The sequence below is a fragment of the Cyrtonyx montezumae genome, unplaced genomic scaffold (genome assembly GCF_038088225.1).
Source record: "Cyrtonyx montezumae isolate F1298 unplaced genomic scaffold, pur_monq_1.0 scaffold_0, whole genome shotgun sequence".
NCBI classification, from domain to species: Eukaryota; Metazoa; Chordata; class Aves; order Galliformes; family Odontophoridae; genus Cyrtonyx; species Cyrtonyx montezumae.
In genome coordinates this window covers 39,502,269-39,527,658 of record NW_027071824.1, presented here as the reverse complement: position 1 = coordinate 39,527,658, position 25,390 = coordinate 39,502,269, and the positions used below count along the sequence as shown (strand labels likewise).

The window sequence follows — 25,390 nt, the reverse complement described above, 5'->3', positions numbered from 1 at the left end:
CGTATGTGACAAGGGAAGCAGCAGAATCATGCCTTTTGAGAGTAAAAATAATGTAAATAAAACTGTAACCTGTGCCAGAGCCACAGATCCAAAGACAAGCATTTAGTGTGAAATAATTAAAAAGGTCTCTGTGTTATGGCTATACAAGGACAGGTAAATGAATGCAAAAGTGTAACATCCCTCCCATTCTTACAATGTAGAGATCAAAAGCCACTCAATCTCTACTTTAATTCCTTTGCATGGTTCCACCAGAAGCAATTATTTATTCAGAAAAGGCCAGCATTTGGCTACAGTTTCACTTTTGAAATCATTCACACTCCTGTCATTTCAAACAAAAAAAAAGTGAAAGATTTTTGTCAAGTTCAAATACAGCAGTTAGATAAAAAGATCAGTCCAATGCACCCAGTTAGAGTATAGTTTTACTGAAGGGATAACATCACCTGTGAAGGCTGTGGTCTTGGAGGCACTGCAGGGGGATAGGCAACAACTCCAGCCTGTTGCTGTCCTGTAAGAAGCATCAGATTTACCTAAGGTTGTTAGTTTTTGCATTACATCAGTATCTAGAGTTTCGACTTTTCAAAAATGAAGAAATATTCAGGCTTTGCATACAAATACATCTGTCATTTGGGATCACTACTGTAACGTCACATTTCAGATTTTCAAACAGATAAAACAAGGAATCAGAACATCAGTCTTGTCCTTTCCTCCCGTTCTATGTATGCACTGTCATACTTCCCCGATTTCAGTTTTCTTCTTTTACTACCATCATACACTGTCAACGTTTCCTCTTTGTGATCTTGAACTGAAAAGTACTGACAAATTGCAAGTACAATAAAAGCTCTTAACAATGGTACCAAAAGTGATCTTAAAGTATTTTCTTAAGACACTTAATACCTGTCTTTTTAACACATCCAATGCAAAAAGGACTCTTCTTGAAAATTTACTGGCAGATACAATCCACTGCACATGAACACACTACCAAAATGTGCTTCCTGACTTTACTTTCCACATTCATCCAGAGGAACGCAATGGTATCACTTAACATTTAGTCTTAAGTTACCTGTTTTAGCAGTAGTGTACAAATTTCAATACAAACTGTAAGAGTGATTAAATTTTCAGCTTTTTATTCAGAAGTGGTGTTTTAAAAACACATCGTAATCTCTCTTCACACGACAAAAATCCCGTCTGCTTCAGAAATAAAATTCACTGGGAACACAATATATCTACCTGGCGTAACTGAGAAGGATCTGTTCATATCTAAAGATGATGATCGAGAGTGAGAAGGATGAGGCCTTGGCGGGGGTGGCGGTGGCGCAGCGTTATCTGGAGATGTTCCCGAATGTGATCTGCAAAACAGACAAAGCTCTGTAGTGATTTCAGGCAGCTACAAAGAACTAAAATTCTAAATTTCTTCTAGGTACTTAATTAAAAGACTACAGACAAATAAGGGCCTGATGACTGCCATTGATTTTGAAGAGTGTAAAATCAGTTTTAAACTTCTGGTAACCTTTGATCTCACATTTGTTTTTCCATTTCTATTTACTTAAATCTCATTTTTCCAAATTATTCTCACAGTACTGCTAGCAATTTATATTTGGGCAACCAATAGTTTCTGATACACATCTCAAACAACGATAGCTTGGAAATACAAAATCTTACACATGGTAAATTCCATCCACGTGGCAGTCATTACGATTTGAAAGCATGTTAAGATATAGTCAATATCATAATTCAGCTTTACACTTCAGATCAATATCACTGAAAAATAATATTTCTGTAGGATCTGCCTGCATACACATAAAAGTTAAGCAGTGTAACAGCGTATGAGGTAGATATTCTAATTCTCTCCCTGATATTTTCCAGATCTGTTCATTAGGAATAAGAACTGCAACTTGTACTTAGGTAGGACCACCATCAAGCGGATATCTGTTGCAAGTTCATCAAACACAATCAGAAAGACTGGAAGGATGAAGAATTGCACTACTCAACTGGAACTTAAGCGGGACAGTTGGTATAGCACATTCTCTTATGTCAGTTGTTGGTTATATGTTTGTATAGCTTTACCCAGTCCCTTAATTCACATTGAGTCTCTGACTGTCTTTCATTGCATCGAAGCTCATTAGAAGGGATCGAGTTACTGTCCTTATTTACTTTTAACACAGTAAATAAACAGAAGGCTCTTCCCCGTTAACATCTAACGGATATTTTAAATACCAAAAATTGGTCTCAAGCTACATTACAATTACCTATGTTTATTTTCCTTCCCTTGTTCATAGGGGGAAAGTCTTTTTTGATGACTGAACACAGAGTTTCATGTCATTGGTAAATCCCAAGAAACTATGTGGACTTAAGTTTCACTTTACACATTAACAGGATCCAGCATACATTCTAATATGTGAAAACACAGACCGTGTCTAGATTTCTCACTGTTCAAGTCAGACCTGGCCATCACTTTATAAGTGAGCTATCAAGCAACCAGAAGCTCAGAACAGATTTCTTTAAACATATTTTATTTACTTTTTTAGTTGTTACTCTACTGACCGTTGTCGCGTTACAGCACTTCCAATTTGCTCTGGATCTGAAGTATAGGAGTCTGAACTGCTGTAACCATCTGCTGGTGAAAGAAAACACAGTTTAATATTCATTTTGCACCATCAATATAACCTAACAGATATGGATAATACATAGTATTTTTAAATATGAAAAGAAAAAGTATCTGGAAATATTTAAAAACAACATATAATTGACTACCATGAGATGACACTGAAGTTTCCAGGGACCACGTGAGAAAATAAAGCTAAAAGCAGAAGTTGGTATGTGGTTTATGAAATAATCTCTCCTCAAACATCTTTAGTAATGGAGCCACGCAGGCTGTTACACAACCCAGTGGAACAGGAACAATCACTCTTCTAAAGAGAAAAGAACAAGACCTCCTTGACCAAGAAGTTTTACATTAGTTCAGTAGAAATTACTGACACCAGAATGAGGTGCTTTCAAAGCTGTTTGGAGAGTAAACAATTTTAATGGCTATATAATGTAGAGGATGGTAACTCAGAAGATGTAATCTATAATTCATAATTCTGACCATAATCTTAAATCTAAGAGAATCTTGAGTATTTCCAGTTACTTGTCAGTCAGGTACAGTTCCTATTAGAAATGACCTAGAAAAATATGCAATATTATTTTTTAACTCAGGAGCGTGGTTTCTGCTAGTAGCACAAATGAGTCTCCAGTTTTGTTGGTATTTCATTACAAAGGGAGGTAATTTAGATTATCCTTGTATTCTAACTGCACCATTCCACAATCTTGTTTACATCATTTAAAAGGATTTTATAAGAAAATTCACAGAATTGTCTTTAATCACATACTGAAATAGTACACTGTTACAAAGTTAACACAATCTGGGAACATAGTAATTATTTTTGCTGCTTTTATTTTTACTTGTGTAACAACAGTTTTGATGCTGTGGGTTCCTGCAACAGAAATATTATGAACTTCTCCAGTTATCACTAAGCTTCTGTATCATCTTTCCTTTGTTCCAAATCACATAACTTGCAAAGCAAAACAACTGTGCATTGTCTATATCTAATGACTTTACTCATTTTGTGCAACAGAAGTTTGTTCCTGCTTTGTGAATTAGGTTTGAGAGACTCTTCATAAATCTATCACTTCCAAGCTGAATTACTCTTGAAAAACATGCATGGAAAATAGAAGCAAAAAGCAGATTTCTCTATACCAAGCTGATGCTCATAAATCTCCATTTATTCTCAATTTCAAATACTACTTCAATATCTTGATCCATGAACAGCAGACTAAGTGAAGTAGAATAACTAAACAGGCATTTAAATTTTGATCAATTAATCGCTAAAAAAATCAATATTCTTCTGTACAATGCAAGAGAAAGCATGTGAACCTAGCAACATAATATTGTTATATGAAGACTGAGACACCATATTCTCAAATGGACTGTGGCACTGTTGAGAAAGAACAAGCAACTACAGTAAACACAGAAAAATGAGATCAGCCCAATAATTCCAGGAAATACTTTATCTATATCGCCACTGATTTAACACAGAAGACAGTCAGATATGTTACTACTGCATAAATCTAATTATCAAGACAGAAAGATGCTAAAAAAAAAAATCTCATCAGACTCTTGACATTTTCTAAGCATCAGCAAATTCAGGTTTTAGACATAGGTTGTGTTAAATGATTTCTTCAGGATTTACCCAAAAGGTATTAACCATTCAAATTACTTAAAATGCTGACAAAAGCCATTTCTCCAGAAAATTTCTCTGTAACTACAATTTGATACACTACAGAGTGGCTTTAGTTACACTGTAAACAAGTGGGTTATATTTCACCCTCGTCTTCCTCCCACAGAATTTGTTTTGTACCTAAACCATAATGTTAAATTAACCATTAAAACTCAATGCAAAGGTTAGACCACATTCAGACAAGAGAATGGAAGGGGTCTCAGAACTTAGTGCATATAATAGTATATACATGCTGTACGTAGTATGCATAGTTTATAGTAGCTTCTCCACTGTAAGATCATATTGGCTTGTTCTTTTCCATTAGAGGACTTCCTACTGAAAAAAGAACTCTGCCTGAAAAGAAAACAGAGACAGGCTCAAGAAATTACAAAGGTATAAGTGAGTGCCACAGAAACATTTCATGGAGAAAGAAAAGACAGTGAGCCATTTAGACAGCCCAGTTTTGTAATTTATACTACAAACTGAGGCACAGTGAAGGATTCAAAGTAACAAGTTCTTCAAAGTTTGTTTTCCCATTCTCTTTAACTTGGGAACTTTATTTTCAGTAAAAATGATCTCATAAACAGGCTTTAGAAACCCGTTCAGGCTACCTGCAATCTAGGACTGGATTAATCAAACCAAAATAATTCAAAATATTTTGGACACAGCAGATACTGAAAATCAAAAATACTATAGTAAGCAAATATACATCTGAAAAAAAACAACCCTACAAGCCTATCTCATTTTCTTAGTAGTTGAAGTAGTTAACCACCTCTAAGTTTTGTTGAGAGATCTTCACTCATCAAAAAAACACGTTGCTAGCTGATTCTGAGGAAAACAGAATCAAATGCTACTTAGTTAATTCCACTTTCCATACATTTCCATTTCTCATCCTAAGATTAGAAAACGTGAAGATGATAAAGAGCTGATGAAAACAAACATTTTTGAAGACAGATGGTAGGGAAACACCGCCAGTAACATAAACAGAACCTTCTTAATTACCATGTTTAATATATACTTCGTATCAGAACTGTCTTTGTTCTCAGAATAAATTTATCTCATTTAAGAGCTTCTGCATTAAGTAAGTTCTCATTCACTGAAGAATCTATCTACATTCTGCTTAATATTAAAATGAGATGAGAAGGTATTTGATACTTACTAACTGTATTTCCAGATGTGTATTTTACAGATGAACTCATTTTGTTTTCTTCTGTGAGATCAGGTGGCTTCACAAGTAGTGGGCTAGTAGGGTTAGTATGATCTGAACAGAAAAATTAAGTTTAAATAAATAAGTGTACTCAAACTAGCTTTTACTTCTAACATTAAGATGTTACAATTGCTTTTGATGTCCTTAACTGATTTGCTACTCTGAAGACTAAAATCACTGTACTTTAAAATACTTCATATAGCAAAGCTTAATTTTGAAGTTCTACATTTTGATCGTGCACCTTTTTCAGTGTTGAGAGCTGTGAATCTTCATCTATTTACAAGGTTAAGGAAATGTTAAAAGAAATGTTAAAATAAATTATTGTGAACTGTTTCTTAATTCCTATGTGCTGAATTCTGTTCGAGTTACACAGAAATATAAGGAAGGATTGGTACTGTGGACTCCAATGTTCAAGTAAAATTATCGAACAACTGAGTTTATTCTTGACTAGAATATAAAGTAGGCCTGTGAATACTTTAAAATGCTATCAGCCTTCAAAACAATAAGCAGTATTTCTGACTACGGGTAATAAGCTGCTTCTACAAAGTTCCGTTTCCTGCTAAATTCAGGATTTGTCAACCTATGTTCTCCATCTCCATAGCTACCTCCAGAGTTTCAGATACTCAAATGAAATCTATACCATGATGCCCTTGAACTACTCCAAGCAATAATCTACTACAGTCAGTGTAGCAAATAGCTAATTTAACTCTGCATCTATCTGGACAATACTCTAATTTCTAACTCAGGAACCTCATGAACTGTAATGTTGCTTATAATTCCAGATATTTTAAAGTACAAGAGAACAAAAAAAAGTCAGGATATTTAAGGAAGCAAGTTAAGTTTACAAAACTTTCTTGATTAACAAGGGACATGTCCTACCACTTCCAGTTCTTTTAAGCTCCATTTCCTGCATGTGGATTTTGCTTGGAGTCATTCTTATGGGAACTGGGTGCACAATTGCAGTATCCTGTGGAATAGATAAAGTTGTGTTAATATAGTTTTAAACTGTTCTATTAAAGAGTTTCTGACACCACATGAAATGTGATTTCTAAGGAAAAAAAAATTAATTTTACACAGTTCCAGGGCGTTTAATATACCTGTAAAACCAAAGCTGCATAAGTCGAAGTTCATCTAACTGCATATGAAGTATAATACAGCATTCTATTTAAAGAGGGGATTATAAACATTGCAAAGTAACTGTGACTATAGGACTCAGATTTTGAAAACTTTACATCATTTTTGACATACTGGCTATTATCTGTTACCCCAAGAGTACCTGCAAAATAAACCCTTCAAAATCCCCATCAATTTATGATGCCTCAGAAAATCACAGACTTTAAAACAGTATGACTGATTTGCAATAAGATAGGTACTTTGTAGTAATAGTTCCAAGGATCTTTAAAATAGTAAAATGTTTGAAGTTTTAGTATAAGCAACTCTATGGAATAAGTCTTGATAGATTTGATTTTACAACTTCTATATTTTCTTTGCAGTTCAAACAAGAGACGGGAAAAGATATCAAGATTCATAAGTGCTCTAGTATGAGAAACTTAATGCGATTTTGACTAATCAAGTATATCAGTTCACCAAGAACAGTTAACATGACTAATTTCTAGAACTGTTTAAATTGATTTGCACTACTTGTCGCAAATAAAAACTCTTAAAACTACTTCTACTTCTTAGATACAGTTCAGAAACTTAACCCAAATGGTTAGGCCTCTACCCTCAACCCCAAAGAGTAGCCATTAACCCTTAATCATAACCCATAAGGTGTAATGCTCAACTCTAACCCAAACAGGTAACCATAACAACTTTGTAACCTGTAACTCTTAACCCTAACAAAAAAAAGAGTAAGACTTAACCCTAACCTAAAAGGGTAATCAGTAACTCTTGTACCTAAACCATGTATTAAATTAACCCTTAAGCCTCAATTCAAATAAGTAATCCTAAACCCCTGATCCCAACCCAGAAATGCAACACCCAAACCCAAAGGGTAACCCTTAATGCTAACATAAAAAGGTTACCAATAACCCTAACACAAAATCTAAACCTTTTATCCTGACATTTAATCCCAAATTGTAACTCTTACCCCCCAACCCTTAACCCTAACCCAAAATGCTAATCCCTTCCCAAAACCCAAATAGGTAAACCTTATCCCTCTGTAATGGAATTATTAAAAAATCATTCTTGCTGTATTTACTTCAGTTCTTTAATGTGTGGCTACTATAAAAATAATTTGTTTCAAACAATTAAATGAACTTACATATAAGTATTGATACAGATCAATAATCTAATTTTATACAAAGCAACTTAAGATGCTGCCAAATTTCTCTCAGAGAAATCACCTTCATACACCAGGAAATGAATGTCTATGAACTTACTCTTAAATCCATTATTAAATACTCAAAAAAGCTGATTTTCTCTTGTGGGAAAGAAAGAGTAGTATGAAACAAAAATATAAATAAAACAACAACAAAAAAATAGTCCTATGCATCACTGTTGAGATTTTTTAAAAAAGTCTGAATACTGAAAATGTGCTCTCTGTTGTTCTCATTTCAGGAAAAAAAGAAGGTTCCATTCTTTACACAAATATTCTCAATTCTAAGCACCACAAGAAAAAAAAATCCTTTTCCAGAATAAACTACGCATACACACAAACACATGGCTACATTTGAGTTTTCCACACATTACACTTCTGCTTTTAAAGTTAACTGCACACGGGCAAACTTCAAACTTCAGATATCTGTTCTTTAATAATTATGTCCAGGAATAAATTATCATCTTACTACGGAAACAAGACAGTGATAGCTCTATATTGTTAATTAATTATATTAAATAAGAAAACTATAAACTGATTTCCATAATTTTTACTTCACTACAACTTCAAAAACACAGTACATTCAAGTCTATATCTTTGAGAAGAAAAGAGGCTGGTTTTCTCCAAGTAACGCTGTGCTTTGTTCGAAGTCTGAGCAGTAGAGATAGTGCAGTCTGAATTCTAACTTTCAGTATCTAGAAATGCTATTTCCACATTAATAGCAGTGATACCTCTGAGAGTAGAATTCTGATATATTTGCGTATAGCTACTACTTATATATGTATTAGATATTTTCAGAAGGGACCAGTTTAAGATTAAAATGATTTAAATGCTTATGATGCACATCTGCTACATTTTGTTATATAATCAAGTTTTAAATGGTAGTAACAGCGATAACTTAATTTGTAAGAAAAGCAGAAGGAAAAGCAATGGCTAAATAAAGTAATTTTAATGCATTTTAGAACAATTTCAATGTTACATGCAAAAAAAATGCAACAGATCTTTGGCTCCAAAGTTGACAAGATCCATCACCATTCAAAGCATTCCTCACTAAGTAAGTCATTAGAAAAGCATAGGTTTAGCTGGAAAAATAATAAAAGCCCTATTAGTAACTAAACTGGTGAAAAAACTGAGGTTTGACGCATGACAGCTTTTTCAGTTAAGTAAGAGCACTGCCATTACAATTTTGTATTTTGCACCTTGAAAAACACTGAAGATAGATAGAATCTGAAAAAGAGACCAATATATGATTGGTATTGGCTCTTGAGTTACCTCATTTTCAAAAAACAGTATGTTTAAATATTTTCTCTAATAGAGCTTTTGACAGCAGTGTTGCATCAAAATCAAGATAGCAAACATTCACTGCACTCAGATATTAAATATAAGCAGTACCAGAAAAATTCTATTCCTAAATATAAGCAAAATAATTAATAAGCTTGTTACCATTCCCAAAAATAAAAAAAAGGAGTTCATGGAATCATGCATAACAGCTATACACAATGAATAGAAATTCCGTGTTAATAAAATTAATTTCAAACAAGCAAGCTAAGTGATTGACTTACAGGATCAGCTGGTGCAATGTTAGAATCAAATTGGGTCAGAGTTTGTGAGCTTGAAGAGCGTTCGCTAAATGTCTCCCACTGCTAAACAGACAGAGGAGAGAAATCAGCATGATGAGAAAGATGGGAGTAAAAGATCACCGAGGAGATTTTAGCATAGTAGTTTGGAAGTTGCACTGGAAAGCACTGTATTTGCAACTGAGCAGTACTTAGAAACTACACTAATGCACAAAAAAGCTTTCTTTTTCAGAGATTGTACTGCAACCAAGTTTGTTACCTGTCAGTATTCACCTTTTACATTCGTATTTCATAGTGAAGACACAGATGCACAGTTAACTCAAATACTTCCAGAGTTCTTAGTAAAATCATACAAGTTAAAAAAAAAAACAAAAACATTTAAGCCAAACAAATACTGTTGAGATTGAGTCAGTGCCAGCAGTCCGTGATTTCAGGATCCACAAAAGGGTTCCTCAGCTTTGCTTCAGTTATGTTATGGAGGCACTGATTTTCTTAAAAAACCTCAGACAAGTGAAGGCTGAGCAGAGTGCTCCAATTATACCAGTCCAGCTTGCCAGTGCAACCCCTGAGAAATGATTCTATTCTGTAAGAGCATTTTTACAAGTCTAAATCACTGACAAAGCAAAGAATTAAATTCAAACATCTCACTGATTGTTACAAACAAATTAAGTTGATCTCTGAACAGTCTTACAAGATATAGGTGTGCTCTATCAATACACAGTTGATAAGAGTCCTCATGCTTAATAAGTCAAAACACTGTCACAACTGGATTGATGAAGTAGCAAAGTACATAAGATTCATCTGTGATCCAGAAACTAGATGACAAATCACTATAAGATCATTAAACTCTTATCTTGGCATAACAACAAATATTTGCCAAGTGTAAAGGCAAAGGGACCAGCACAAACAAAGAGATGTTACAAAAGGAAGGAGAACAAATGCTCACCCATTTCCAAGGATCTCAGCTTGCAGGGAAAAACCTCCAAAGGAGGGATCTCCAACAAGAGATCCTTCCTCAGTGGCAGTCAGCCCTTATATGAGGTCTAAGAGGTCACACAGGTGAACTGCCTTCACCTGCGCTCCCAGGGCGGACTGGGTCCTTCCTTCAGGTGCTCAATCAGTGGTTCAGGCTGTGACTCAGCAGTCCCCATACACCAAGTTTTGAACAAGATTTTTAGATTTGTATCACTCAGAGAGACTAGAATGTTAGTATAGTGATGAAAACAAATCAATATTCCCACCCCACCTCTGTAGGTAAATCAATGCGTATGTTTTTAGATGATATAGGGCACAATATATTGTGTTAGTTAACCTAATATCATGTACTCTCCTATATAAAGCCATACTCAATGAATGAATGAACCATATTCAGGCACACAGTCCAACAGGTTTCTATAGTGCTAGGAACGCAACTTTCTGAGACAAAGGACGATGGAGGAGCCAATGAGGAGAGGTATGCTGCTGGACCTTGTTCTTACAAATAAGAAAGGACTGGTCGGGAACGTGAAGACTAAGGGCAGCCTTGGATCCAGCAAACATGAGATAGAGTAGTTCAGGAACTGACATGGAAGAAACAAGGCAGTAAGTAGGACTGCAATACTGGAATTTTGGAGAGCCAATTTTGATTTCTTCAAGGACCTACTTGGAGGGATCCAGTGGGCTAGGGCATTGCAAGGAAGGAGAGCATGCAGGTCAAGGAAAGCAGTCCTCCCCCTCTCCTTTGCCCTGGTGAGGCCACATCTGGAGTGCTGTATCCAACTCTGGACTCCTCAGTTTGAGAATGAATGGGAACTTCTAGTGGAGGGCCACAAAGATTAGGGGCCTTGAGCACCTCCCTTATGAGGAAAGGCTGAGAGACCTGGGACTGTTCAGCCTAGAGAAGATAATACAGAGAGGATCTTATCAGTGTTTACAAATGTTTAGTGGGCAGAAGTCAAGTGGATGAGGCCAGGCACTCTTCAGTGAGGTGCAGCGACAGAATAAGGGGCAATGGGAACAAACTGGAACACAGGAGGTTCCACACAAACATGAGGAAAATTGTCTTTACTGCAAGTGTGACAGAGCAGTGAACAGGCTGTGCAAAGAGATTGTGAAGTCTCAATTTCTAGAAATATTAAAAGCCCACCTGGATGCTCTCCTATATGAGCTACTGTAGGGAACCTGCTTTAGCAGTGGGTTAGACTATCTGACTTTCAGAGGTCCCTCCCAACCCCAGTGATTCTGTGAATGGCCAAATGTGAAACTAATCTGAAGTAGTACTTCAGAAATAGATCTTTATGGAAATTCCTGAGTAACTGTTTTCAGTCAGCTGAAAATAATTAAATGAAATCAGAACAAGACTCACTCTAAGTTTTAAGACCCTTCTCATGTGGTGCTGGTTCCTAGCAGAGAAGGAATCCTATTTTTAACAATGGCAAAGGCTATGACGTCATTCAGCTGGTATTTCTCCACAAAACTACCCTTTCAACAACAACGTAAGCTTTCCCCTTCCTAAATGCTGCATCCCACTCCAAATAGGAATCAACTCATTTCTGTAGTACTCTATCCAGTCACAAAGATGCAGCACTGCAAGAAGTGCTACAAAGTTTTTCCTATGCCAAAACAAAACAAAAAAAACCTAATCAAATATCTAGCAGCCAAATTTTGCCAGCCTTTTTCAAGTTTTGGCTTCTTGCTTTTACACAGCTGCTCATTTTCCTCAAGCATGCAGTAATATATATTTTAGAACTACCACACAGATGAACATCAACACCTTCTACTAAATGAAGGAATGTGGTATTAATACTTCATTAATCCTGAGATACTACCAGAAACTAGTTACTGTTAACTCCTTGATAACACTGAAAACTACCTTAAGTGTCTATGGACTGCACCTGAAACAGTAAGATTTAAGAGCAATGACAGTAATACTAATCATCTAGGACAAATGTCCTATTAGTTGAAACAAAAATACCTGTCTTCAAGACTCAAAAAACATATCTCAAAAATACCTTTCAAATGTTAATTACTAAAAAGCAGAACTCACCACAATCTGAAATGAAAGAACATCTAACTATTTGAAACAGTTGTGAAGTCCAAAGACACTATATCTATGTCAAAGCTAATACGACACCTGCTTCCAATCAAAATCTAATAGGCTTTCCAGTTTTTTAAACTCTGAGAAGTATGTGCAGCACCAGCATTGAAACTGGAATGAAAAGGTTTCTGAAGCAAGAAACAAGTGATCAGTAGACTGTAGTTGAGAATGTTAAGCATGTGGTATCCAGATAGATTTTTATACCACTCTTTATTTTGAAGTCTTAAGTTGACATCTTGGGACACACTTTGTGAATTTATATTACCTGAGCTTGGAAACTAAAAATTCAGTTGTGAGCTAGAAAACATGGATTTACCCATATTTTATAAAACTAACTGGTCTTCAAACTGCTTGGAGAGGTAGTTGATCCAAAGCTGCATAGCATTGCAAGCAATTCATTTGTTGATGACAGTTGTAAGAGGCTGAAAGAGCCAACAGACCGGTGCCTGCTGTAATACCAGAAATTTTTTCATGGCAATAAAACCTCGAGGACTTTGACCTGTTTCATTCTGGAAATAAAATGTTGCAAAGCAAGCACGCATAGCAATACAGTTAAGAAATTAGATCAATTAGAACAAAAAAGATCTTAACATTTAACTCCTTGTATAGTTAATATCTGGTAGTATATTTAGCCTGAGAATTTTTTCAAACCTCTTAAGAGATTGGATTGATTTTCAGAAGAAAATATCACATTGTCTAGTGGAGCAGATAATGTCAGTTTTGTAAAGATTTTGGCTGATAACCAACAATTTGTTCCTCTACGCAATTCTATTCAACTAGTTTGAGTTGCATTGGATACCGAATCTGCTCATCTATGATGCAGCTTACCAAATTAGTAGTTTATTAAACCCTCATTGTAAGCATGAGGGAATACACCATGAAAGTTTAAATATATTTACAGACATTTTCAATGTGCTAGCTATGACTGTTCACTTCACTGGAAAAACATACTTTCTACAAGCAGTCTAAGAGTCATTCTGTCAAACAGAACTAAGAATCACTTTCTTATATTTTTTATTTGGTAAAGGCACCACTGTGTGGCTTGCACTTGTCCTTAAAAGGAAGGATAAACTCTTACCAAGTCTTTCCTCCTGAGAGATGAAAGAAATTTTCTCAGCTTTTAAATTTTTATCATGAAAAAAAATATCTTCTGTTTCATACCAACTCTGCTTTGATTTGTCTATGTTTCTTACTACTGATCTATCCATTTTAAGTCAAATCAAGAAATGAAGTCACAGAAATTTCTAGCATAGTCAAGTATTATCACGTCTCTTACTGAAAGGGCTATCTTAGACATTAAAGTTTTAGGTCCTTCTTGAGATTCTCAGACTATTAAATCAAAGTGGCTTCCATATTTTTCCTTCTTTTTATTCATATAAGGAAAAACAAATTCTAGGAGTTAAACCCTTATGGGCTTTATAAACAACGGACATAGGTGAATAAACCTTCTTTAGTAACTTTAGTTTAAATTTTGACAAAATACAATCCTACCATATAAGTAATCTTATATAGTAAATACAGATGGCAAATAATGACCAAGAGAATAACTGAAGTATGAAACAGCAAAAACAGTAAATTTAAATTTTAACATTAGTGGCTTGAGATCCTTAAGAGTTACAAAAAAGAAAGCATCCAGGAGATAATTCAGTGATAAATATGAAGCTTAACTGCTACTAATGAAAAAAATCTCACCTACCAATGAGGCAGAAAAATTGGAAAGGTAACATTTCTGCAATTTAAAACTTATAGAAATTTCCTGTATTTTAACCCCCTTTGTCCTCAAGATTTTGTCAACACATTCACAACTGGTGATGAACAATCTGCTTATGAATTCAGTATGTTCACACAACTTAGCTATTGACAGTGGCAATTAAATAACTTTGTCAGATGTGCTAACCTCACTGCTCTGATTCAATTCTGGCCAGGTCTGGTTTAGGGATGGCATTGATGGAGACTTGCTTGGAGGTGCTTCTGCTGGAGAGCTGGAGTAACCAACCTCACTGGTTTGTTCCCCAACTTCTGAAATGAAAGTAATCACTGTTAAGTCAAAATCACGAACTGCTTTCAGTTTATTCTCAAAAAAGCTGCTTGTATCCCATTCTAAATGCTAAGTACACCCTTAGTTTCACTTTTTCAAAGAGCAGACAAAACAGATTGATTTGAGTTAAAGGTGCTACCCCAATGATGAGAATCTTAGTGTTTTCTTTCACAGTATCTTACAAACTGAACCAGTTTAACAGCTGTTACCCTGCAAGTATACACTGTTATTGCAATTCTAGTTCTCCCTGGGCTTCCAGCAAATAAAATTCCTTGCAGGAAGCCTTTTCTTTTCTGAGTTGCACAGATTTTCATATTGTAACATGCTTTTATTCTAACTATAAGAGAACTGACAAACCTAATGGTAAATAGTAGAACGAACATTCTGCATGACAATACTGCTTACAGTGTCAACTAATTCACCAGATCCCACAATACAAACTGCAAGCAATGTCTTGAAAACCAAAAAAGTTCAGATTACAAATACAAACTGTAACAGGAATAGGTGAAAAAACAACTAAGTAGCTAGATACACTAACAGAATGTCTGTAGACCAAATAGTTGAAACTCTCAACAAGGTAACATACTACATGAATCAAATCAGTGATAATCAACTGCACCTTCAATAACCAATAACAGCCTATTTCCAAAGTGCTGCTGGAGACAGCAGTAAGCACAGCCTAAAAAGAATATCTGAAGCAGGGAAAGAAGTTTTCCCATTTTGTGGTCACTGGAGACTAAGGTGTTACTGATATTTAAAACAAACGCGACACACAAATTAGTAAACTGCCAAAATTCAAAGTCCTCAAATTTTCTGTAAATAGCAAGGCACCAGATTGAGACTCGATGTTTCCAATTATACCCAACATCTTGTACTCCTGTCCTTCACGTAAAGTTGCTTTACAATTTTTTTTAGGAGAGAAGTTGCATGTAATACTTCTTTTAGGAGAAAACTTCTGGCAATAAAAAAAATCAAGATGGTTTTTGAAGGCAGCATGATGTCAGCAAGTAGTGAAGGCGACACTGTAGCCACTATACACAGAATTAATATGCTAAATTCAACATGCCAGTGATAATTTTTTGGGAATGTATATTGCATGTTCACTGCTCTGAAGCATAAAGTGTATAATGAGTTGAAAACCACTCCAAATTCTCATTTCAACAGTGGTATGCTAGATAACTGAACTACAGTTAAACATCAGTTCAAAAGATAAAGGCAAAAAACTGCTGTGGATAGGCTGTATGGCTACCTGCAATTCAAGGCATTTACAGATACCTGCATTTTTGAAAAGCAAGTAGGTATCTAAATAGGAAAATGCAAGCCAGATTCCTTACGAACTGTAATCCAGAAACATCAAGTTAATCCACATACAGTATTTCATTTTAAGAAGTTCAATTTTCTATACGAATAACAATTCTTTTTATTTAGGTGATATAATTACGAGATTATTATTAACCTTAAGAAAAATACTCAGTAGAAATGAGTTTATTTTCTGTTAATGAGGAAAATATCAGATATAACAGATGTAAATTTAGTTTTTCCTTAAAAAAAAAAAAGGCATTGTTACAGCAGACTAAACAGGAAAATAACACCACAAATTTACAGGAAAGCAAAAACTTCTAAGTTTTGAAGCAGATTGTTAACGTTTATAAACTGAGATAAAATTGAGTTAACTGGAAAATATTAACATTGATTTTTCAAACAGAACTCACAGTAGAGCTTATTTCATCTGCAGATCATAAATTTCATCAAGACGGGTGCTATCAACACACAAAATACACGCTTAAAGACTTGGAGAGAGGTCTCCAAGTAAAACCAACTTCATTCTCCTGTTTCAACACAGTTTCCTTCTACAGATTGTTTTCACGCAGACATTCAATTCGTTTTGAAAAGTGGACATAACCTACTTAGAGATGTCACATCACAATGTTAAATCTTAAGTGAAGCTGCTGCAATCCAGAGATTTCTTTGTAGTATTTTGAACTGGACTGTATTCTAAGCCTATTCACATCTATTGTGGAATCACCACACTGTTATAAGAACTTAACATCTCATTTATTTCCCCAGGTCAACACAAAGGTATAACCCACCTTATTGTTCATTTAAAATTCTGTAGTGGAGCATACAAATGTAATATTGCATAACAACTCTACGTCATATGAGAGAAATGCATCTCTGGTCACAAAAGCAGATGCAGAGAAGACCAACACACACACTAATGGATTTGGGACACCTGCAATTGGCCTTGGATTCATAAAAGCTGATGAAGGAGCAGCTTCCAAACTGAGCAACAAGAGTCTTCAGTGTCAGTCCAAACAGAAGGATATTAGACAGAACACTGTTACTTCTCTCTCTCGGCCACTGGCTCAAAATCAAAATGGGCAGAGGCAGCATTTCAAGCGCATGTTGAAGTGATAAAGGAAAGAGTTTCTAAAGAAAGGACAGAAGTAAATAAAGGCACTGTTTGTGCTCTGAAAAAGTTTAAACTCCTATCAAAGAAAAAAAAATCAAGTAATTCACCTTCTTAAACAGTCTCAAAGTGTTATTCACATTGATGCTTCCACTGCAGATGAAGATAACTACATTAACAATTTATTTATTTTGTTTTTGTGAAAGTTGTATCACAAAAAAAGCAAAAAAAAAACCCCATCCACTCAAAAAGCTATTCCAGTCCCATACTTTACACCACTTATTTCTGAGAAGGCTGTCCAAAAGTAAGCATTATCAAAATATACCTTTAATGGGAAAATATAATCTTTCTAGGCTTGCTCTGTGGTCCTCAAGTAAAGCAGACAACATACACAGTAACCTGCCCTTGGATTTCTAGTAACTTAATTATAGATTAAAACAGTAAAATTGGGATTTGGACAGTTGCAATTACAAGCGAGATTATAGCCAAACCAGTAACCTCCCCTTAAACATTTAATTCAATGTACAAGTTCTGGTGACAAATCCAAGTCAGGTGTTAAAGAAGGCTAGCTGTTTCCAAAACTAGAGACCCAAATAAAGAAATAAATTAATCAATTGCATAATACTCAAGTCTGCAAGTTATTTTTCATCAATGCCTTTAAAAACATCAGCAGAATCAAGTATTAGTTATATTTCTTTATTTTTAAGCATAGCATACACAGCATAATCTTTCAACATTCAGCAGAACAAAGCAGAATTCCTTTAAGATAAGAGGGAAAAATATTCAGTACTTTTAGAAGTAGTTTTTCTTCACACTTAAAGACTACTCTGTACTTCCTGAAAATATATTTTATCACAATTGCCTGTGAAATAAAAACACTTCCTGGTTTCATGTCTAGTTTATAAAACTTTCAGAGAACTTCAGCTGTATGACAAAATCCTCAAAACTGCCTATACCAATCAAAGCGGTAGAAAATCAGGTATGGATGCAGTTATTTTTGTAACTATAGCTTTTTTATTAGTCCATTTCCTGTCAAGAAGTTGCTTGGCAATCACTTTGACATAAAAAAGAAGAGAGCAGCTAATGTTTAGACAACTGTAGATACTTACGAATGTCTTTGCCATAGTAATGTGCTTACTCATACTGAAAACACTATAGTTGATGCTGACTGCTGCTGAAAGGCTGAGGAGCTGAGCTAAAAAACATGGTTTAATTATTAAAACACACTATCTAGCTTAAGAGCTCCTCAATAGCTGCCAAGTGAAAGTCTCTGACACCCTACACAGTTAAAAGAGACTCTTCCCTGTTAAAGTATTTGGAAAGAAGAAGAAAACAATAGAAGAACAATACCTGTGCACCCACCTGCACACCTTCTAGAGCAAAGATTATTTGATGTTTTTTTCTAGGCATTAAAATTTTGCTTTTAAAAAGATATAATACAGATAATTCATCAATAATGAATGGCACCTAAAAATATATTTCCTCTAAACATAAGCTGGTAAGAGGCAGTAAAGTAAAAGGCTTCGAGTTTTATTAACTAATAAAAACTGAATGACTCAATATCTTCAAGAATGGTAAGAATGGAATTCTGAGGAATCATTTGTATTTAATTTCAATACAAGCTCCTTTATTTCAAGTCCTACAATAACTCAGTGTTCATTGCAAATACACTATTTACAATGTAGATAAGTATTTGGCTTCCTTTATCTGATGATAAAAAAAAATGAAAGATGGTCAAAACCATCTTGCTTTTATATGGCACTTTTACATGCACTTTTGTCCTGCCTCTGCCATAGTATCTCAGAACATTTTTAAGTACCTTCCACACTTAAAAACTAATGCTTTATTTTTAGAAATTAGGGCAAACAAAACATACATCTGAAATGAATTCTGAAGTACATTTGGATATCTACACTGTGGTAATTTTTAAATTACATCTCTCTTTAGGAAAACATTTTATTGGATTAGTTCTGAATACCCATTAGAGTTACTAAAAAATAGCACACTGACTCATCTTCTACAAAGAACAGCACTATGCCCATTCATTTACAAACCTACAAGTATCTCCTGGTATACTGTTACTTTAATTATGCTATTAATTGCAAATAGCGAAATCTATGCAGAGGTGTATCTTACCTGTTGAGTCTTCCAAATCAATCAATTTGGGCATTAAGCTTTCAGGTAATTTTTCTGGCAAATCATATCCATTCTTCCTAGCAACTACCAGATGAAATGCAGCACAGAACTCATCCAGTGTCAATGCACCATCTTTATCAAAATCCGAAAGTTCCCTAAAAAGGAGAACACCATATAAATAAAAGCAAATTTATTTCCAGAAGACATATTTCTGTTATGCTTTTTGGAAGAAGAAAGAATGCAGCCTATAGTTTACTTTTGCATATTAAGCACTCCATATTAGACCTACACTCTCTATTCTCCAAAAAGATGAGCTTTTATTTAACAATATTTCTTAGAGGTTAAAGATCAGACCTAAACCCACTTATCTCTCTCCAGTTTCTTTTTTTGTTCGGTTGTTTTTAAATCTTTTCTCCACATTTAAGATAGTATTATAACATTATCAGATATTATCAGATTTTGGTATATAAACACTTCCTTACTGTAATATTGCCAAGGCAGCATAATTTATTTTCAATAAAACGGGAAAATATCTGAATTAGAAATCACTGATGAAAGACAAAATCTTTCAAGGTAAGACATTTAATGCAATGATGCACTATAAATTCCAGTACAGAATGGAAGAAAAGATCAGTACTTGAACAGGGCCTACAGGAAAGCTGGGGAGGGACTTTTTAGAAGGGCGTGTAGCAACAGGACATGGGGAAATGACTTTAAACTGGAAGACAGTATATTTAGACTAGATATTAGTGTATATCTATATATATTCTTTATTGTGAGGGTGGTGAGACACTGGAACAGGTTGCCCAGTGAGGTTGTGGATGCCCCTTCCCTGAATGTGTTCAATATCGGGCTGGATAGGGCTGTGCTACCTGGTCTAGTGGGAGGTGTCTGTCTCAAGCAGGGGGTTGGAATTAGATGATCTTAAAAGTCTCATTCAACTCAAACCACTCTATGATTCTATGGTCTATACCTACACCAAATCCAAGCTCAATTTATCATTAACTACTACTAAACCCATTTAAAAACATTTGCATCTGTATGTTTTATCTAAACTTCCTTCCTGAGACTCAAATAAATATAGGAATAAGGAATTCGTAATTTATGTTTAAATGCAGTACTTCTTACTCTGAAGTATTTAAAAATTTTTAATAGTTCAGAATGCTGCTTAAGATGCCAATCTAGACCCATTGAAAACCACTAAATAGAATATTAATATATATAGAATAGAAATGAATGTAGTATAGTACTGAAACTACACTTAACACCTTCCAGTAAGGAGATCAATAGATAACACCAGATAGCTATGATCTTTCAAACCAAGTATCTCAAAACATGCCACTTACCAAATATGAGAAAGTTCAAGAATAGGTAGTTTCGACTTAGTGAAAAATTCTTTAGCTGCAGATCCTGAAAAATTACCAATTTAAAACATCAGAAGACTTACAGATTTACAGTAAATAATGTAAGCTATTTAGCAAAGACTTAGGGAAAAACAGCACTAATTTCTAGAGATGAAGTAAAAAGTGGCTTGAATTACACTGCAGTTTACCAGCACATTACCTCTAAAATGCAACAGTTTCTTCGAAATGGTATGCAAACCTAAGTACCCAACAAAGTCTTTGTACCAGAACTGCTGCACCCACAATTATATTTTTTTAAAGAGTAACTTACCTGGTATAAATCCATTTAGATCAGGTTGAATGGTTTTAAACTGATTAACATAATACTGCCTTTGTTCATCAGTTATTTTCCAGGGGTCATCATAACTACTTGATTGCCTACGAATTTCATTTGTTGTTGTAGCTGATGCTACAGTTCGTACTGTTGTCTGGTCCTGAAATGAAATATTTTTTCCTCAGTATTATCTACCTAAAGTGCTCTTATGAATTCTCAACTTCTTGCCTTCAAAAAGTAAAGCATAGTTAAAACTCACAGTAGTTTAAAAACTACAAGAAACTACCAGCAGAGTGCATTTACAGGATGCTGACAGGGTATTTTTCCACATGGATACAAATGGGTAGGAATGATTGCAGTTATGTAAGCAAAACAAAAAAAAAAAAACAAACATGGTACATACGCAAAGAAGCTAAGCGCAGATATTTCAGAATCATAATTGTTGACATTTTAAAAAATTAATAACTTGCAACTACATCACTTATATGAAGTATCTGTTGGGTAAATAGCATTGAACAGACTACAGCACAGCTACACAGTAAACACCTGCAGTGAAAAATATAAAAAAAAAGGATTGCAACCATCTGAATGACGCAAATTAAATACCAATAAAGTGTCACACCTGGACAGAAGCAGGATGCATGGCTAAAAGAGCACTGGTTGGTGGGGTATCTGCAAAACTGACCCAATTTTCTTGGTGAGGTGGTGGTGAATGACCAGACCATATGGGATCACTAGAAGTAGATGAGCCTGAAAGTAGAAGAAAATTCCTTTTTTCAAAAACAAACAAACAAACAAAAAACTCCTAAAAAACAGAAAGAACTACATATACATAAAGCAGTCCAAAAAAAATCCAACCCTGAAACACAGCTTCCCATCAGGAAGACAAATGCTTCCAAAATGATGAAGAGAACTGAAACCAAATTTCATCAAAGTTGACCTTCTGTCAGCTCTTCTAGACTTCTGTATTTGACCAAATTATATCTGTATTAAAAAGACAGAAGTGAGGAATGAGCTTATTGCACATATACAAAATTTTGAGTTTTAAACATTTTATACAACTAATACTTGATGTTTTCTCCTCATTGAAATAAGCTTTCGTACAGACAGTACTTAAAAGTGTCATAAGATTTCAGAACACAACTTATCATTTTAAGGTGTTTTTTTTTTTTTAGTTTTTAGTTTGTTATTTACATAATATACCCTTGAAAATTCCTCCTAAAAATAAAAATAAAAAACAAACCAACAGGCTTTTCAGCATAATTCTTTTTTCCTAATTAATTTTTAAACTAACTCAGTTGGTTAAAACAGTTCCAATAGTAATAAAAGGCACCCATATAGAATTATGACACCAGCAGCATATTAAGTAACTGTGATTCATCCAGTACCTTGTTATAACAAACTTCAGAAATACTGCTGATATTCTAAGACTGAACATTAAAACGATAATGAAGCAAACACAGAAGCATTTGGTCATCCATTGCTCTATGTACAAAAACTGGAAAACTCTATTAAGTTGCAATTAAAAACTATTAATTTAAGGAAGTCAGATCAGAGGAAAAACAAAGCATCTCTAAGCATGTGAGAATCTCAGGACTCCATTTTACTCTTCCACTTTCAAAAGAAATGCTTAAGTCCTTAAATCTAGACAGCAGTTACAGAACTAAATATTTTATTACTATAGAAGAGATTACTAGTAGGAGAAAGATATAAAAGAAGTTTGGAAGTGATAAATTGAATATTCAAAACTAAAAGATTATATTTATGAATTTATGAATTTCATCATTATAATCTCATATATTTAAATTAGTTTGACTAGGATAAAAATCCACTGTTGATAACTCCTTTTGTGCCTGTACAAAACTTGACTTGTGACCAAAATTCCCGAGAACAGAGGTAATAAGACTGACAATTCTTTTTGCCTTGGTGTTCTTCTGGAGCCAGCCTAACTCTAAAATCACTCAAAGAAACATGTAAAAAAGCCTTGGAGTTTCTTTCCGTTTGTTTTCTCTAAGCACAGGGAAAGCAGACAATGAGAATCAGGCAAGTCCCTCCCATTTGTCCTATGAAAATGCTACTTTTAAAATTTACTTGTGATAAAACAGCTTTCCTTCTCTGCCCCCCAGCCACTGACATCTTTACCACCAAGTTGTTTGTGGGATTTATTTATTTATTTACTTTTTACTCCTCTTTTATTCAATTTATTCAAACAGCTTTAGTGCAGTTCAGTCTGTACCCCCCCATTAGCACAGAACTTTCTCCAAGGTAGTACTGCCACATTAACAGGGATACCAGTAGTACTGAATTGTTGTAAATTCCAAGTACTTCACAGATACTAAAAGAGATCTTTCCTTTCTCCTTCCCTCTTCAATCATCTCAAGGACACTTGTTTTACTGTTTCTGTCATGCAGGTTTTTTTAGATCATAAAAGGCTGAAGGATACATAATAAAATTAAGACTAGTAGTAACCGTGGACACCTAGATGCACACATAGTTACAAAGTAACAACCAGTAACTTAATTTTCAATCATTAAAACTACATCTATTTCACATCTTAATTAGACAATCACACCCCAGTTTCTTCTCAAACTACAAAACCAAACTGGGAACACTGAGGTAGAGGTGAAAGTGGAAGAAAATAGTTGCGGAGAAGACTTAGAACCATCAGCACTTCAAAAGTCTGTGTGTTTTTATCAGAGAACACCACTGAAAGCACTTTGAATAGAGAGCATGCCTCAAACTGATTATCAGATACCAGATTAGGCCTAGGTGGAGAAGTTTAATGCACAATGTTTACTATGAAGACATAACTTGAATTCCTGCGGTTGCTCTTTATCTTTCTCCTGTAGCTTGAATACCACCACACTGTTAAATTCTGGAAGATGATCTAACCTCCTGTGGGATAAAAGTCACCCCTTCACTTCCATAAATACAAAAAGTGGTCTACCCAAAGAACAAGCAGCTTGTACTTTTAAATAAACTACGAGTTTACCTTATAAGAACAAATTTTTCAAGTAACCTTGTGAACTACCAAGAGCTCTCCTTAGCACTAATTTGTGATGAAATAAAATCAATACAAGTACAATAATAAAATGCTTTAGAGCTCTTCCCTCCTTGAATAACCACGACTACGTAACAAAGCCTTAAACAAGGCCAAGTATCAGGAATTTTTCATTTTCTTTGTAACAGCTCACATGGTGTTGTGCTCTAGGTTTGCGCCTAGAACAATGTTGGTTAACGCACCAATATTTAGCTACAGATGAACAGTGTTTGCATGGCATCAAGCCTTCTGTTTCTTACTCTAAAGAGTAAGAAACTTTTACTCTTACTCTAAAGAGTTCTTTTTTTTACAGACTGGGGAGTGTGTCAGAGACTGGGAGAGGACACATCTTAGACAGATGACTTAAATTTAACAACGAAATATTCCATACCATGTAGTATCATGCTAAGCAATAAGACATCAAAAAGTTCAAGGAGTTTAGAAGACAGTCATCTTTTGGTTGGAAACAAGCACAACATCAGTGGTGACCATCACTGAATGGTTTCTCTGTCCTTCCACTTCTTTCACTTACTAAACTTTTTTTTCCTTGAACCATAAGGTTTTTCTTGGCTTTAATCTTCCTAATCTTCCTTCCCTCTTCCTCAGTCCACTACGTGTACATGAAAGTATATGGTGCCTAGCCATCCACAAAGGTTGACCCCCAACACCTTATAATAAGAAGGGTTCAGTTATCCACTTTATTGTTCCATGAAAGCTAATCCAGGAGAAACAGAGACAAGTCAGAACCAAAACAAAGTGATTTTTTAACAGCTTAACCTTAAGTGAAAAACAAACAATTGGAAGACTTGAGAAACCTGGATTTTAATAGAATTGACTGATGTTTAAAGATGAGATCTAACCATAAACTTTATTTCATGCTATGCATTCATTAGACCTAAGAGAGTCACGCTTGCACTTGAGAGCCATATGCTTTGAGATGGACCCTAGTTATCTACCGTTATTCTCAGCGTTTCAGACCACGCAATATAAGCAGAGACCTGGGTTCTTATGTTTCTTGGATCACAAGTGAAATGAGATAGTCCTACCCCTTAAGTCCTCAAGAAATAATATAACATTACTTGCAAATAGTCTGATTTCTCAAAACATCTTGTTTTAGAGTAAATACGAGTTTGCAGCACTGATTTTAAAGAAGGTAACCAACAATCTATCTTATTCTACACCTTAATGCGAGAAGAACTCTGTTTTTTCTACAAAATCAGGCTCAAGAAAAGGGGAGGAAAAATGAAGAACTGTCTACAGCAGCTGAAATTCAACAAAACGCAGTGCCAAAGAATCATCCAGTGAGCAAGGATGCCAATTTTTATTAAATATATGTAAATTTAGTCTACACTTAGCATTAGCAGAATCACAATATCTCCACATTACTGTAAACACACTAACGATGTTTAACAATGGAACATATGTTCAAGTATGCTGAGCTAATTCAGTATATTTTCAGACTTCTGAAAATATTATCTAATAGACATCACAGGGAAAGCACTGCCAAAATGAAATATTAACATGGCATTACAACTTCATGCTTCTAACTATGAAAGGGGGTTACACTGAATGATCATATTGGAAATACCAAATCTGAAATAAACAAACAAGCCACACCTCAATCTGAAATCACAGTCTATAAAGATGTGACATACT

The 25,390-nt window shown here is 34.8% G+C and overlaps 1 protein-coding gene across 7 annotated transcripts in view; it reads right to left on the bottom strand.

Annotated features, from left to right (window-relative positions):
* Positions 1 to 25,390, bottom strand: part of REPS1 (RALBP1 associated Eps domain containing 1) — a 63,258-nt gene that overhangs the window by 5,854 nt on the left and 32,014 nt on the right. For 3 of the 7 annotated variants that reach the window (XM_065733151.1, XM_065733112.1, XM_065733159.1), the window contains 11 exons: positions 21,317 to 21,444; positions 20,692 to 20,854; positions 20,364 to 20,427; positions 19,018 to 19,172; positions 14,331 to 14,452; positions 9,343 to 9,423; positions 6,343 to 6,430; positions 5,416 to 5,517; positions 2,542 to 2,614; positions 1,228 to 1,346; positions 441 to 505 (listed from right to left, as the gene is read on the bottom strand). In XM_065733151.1, coding sequence (XP_065589223.1) covers positions 441 to 505; positions 1,228 to 1,346; positions 2,542 to 2,614; positions 5,416 to 5,517; positions 6,343 to 6,430; positions 9,343 to 9,423; positions 14,331 to 14,452; positions 19,018 to 19,172; positions 20,364 to 20,427; positions 20,692 to 20,854; positions 21,317 to 21,444 — 1,160 coding nt within the window. The remainder of the gene's footprint in view (positions 1 to 440; positions 506 to 1,227; positions 1,347 to 2,541; positions 2,615 to 5,415; positions 5,518 to 6,342; positions 6,431 to 9,342; positions 9,424 to 14,330; positions 14,453 to 19,017; positions 19,173 to 20,363; positions 20,428 to 20,691; positions 20,855 to 21,316; positions 21,445 to 25,390) is intronic. The other 4 variants (XM_065733127.1, XM_065733135.1, XM_065733120.1 and 1 more) reach the window with 4 other exon arrangements.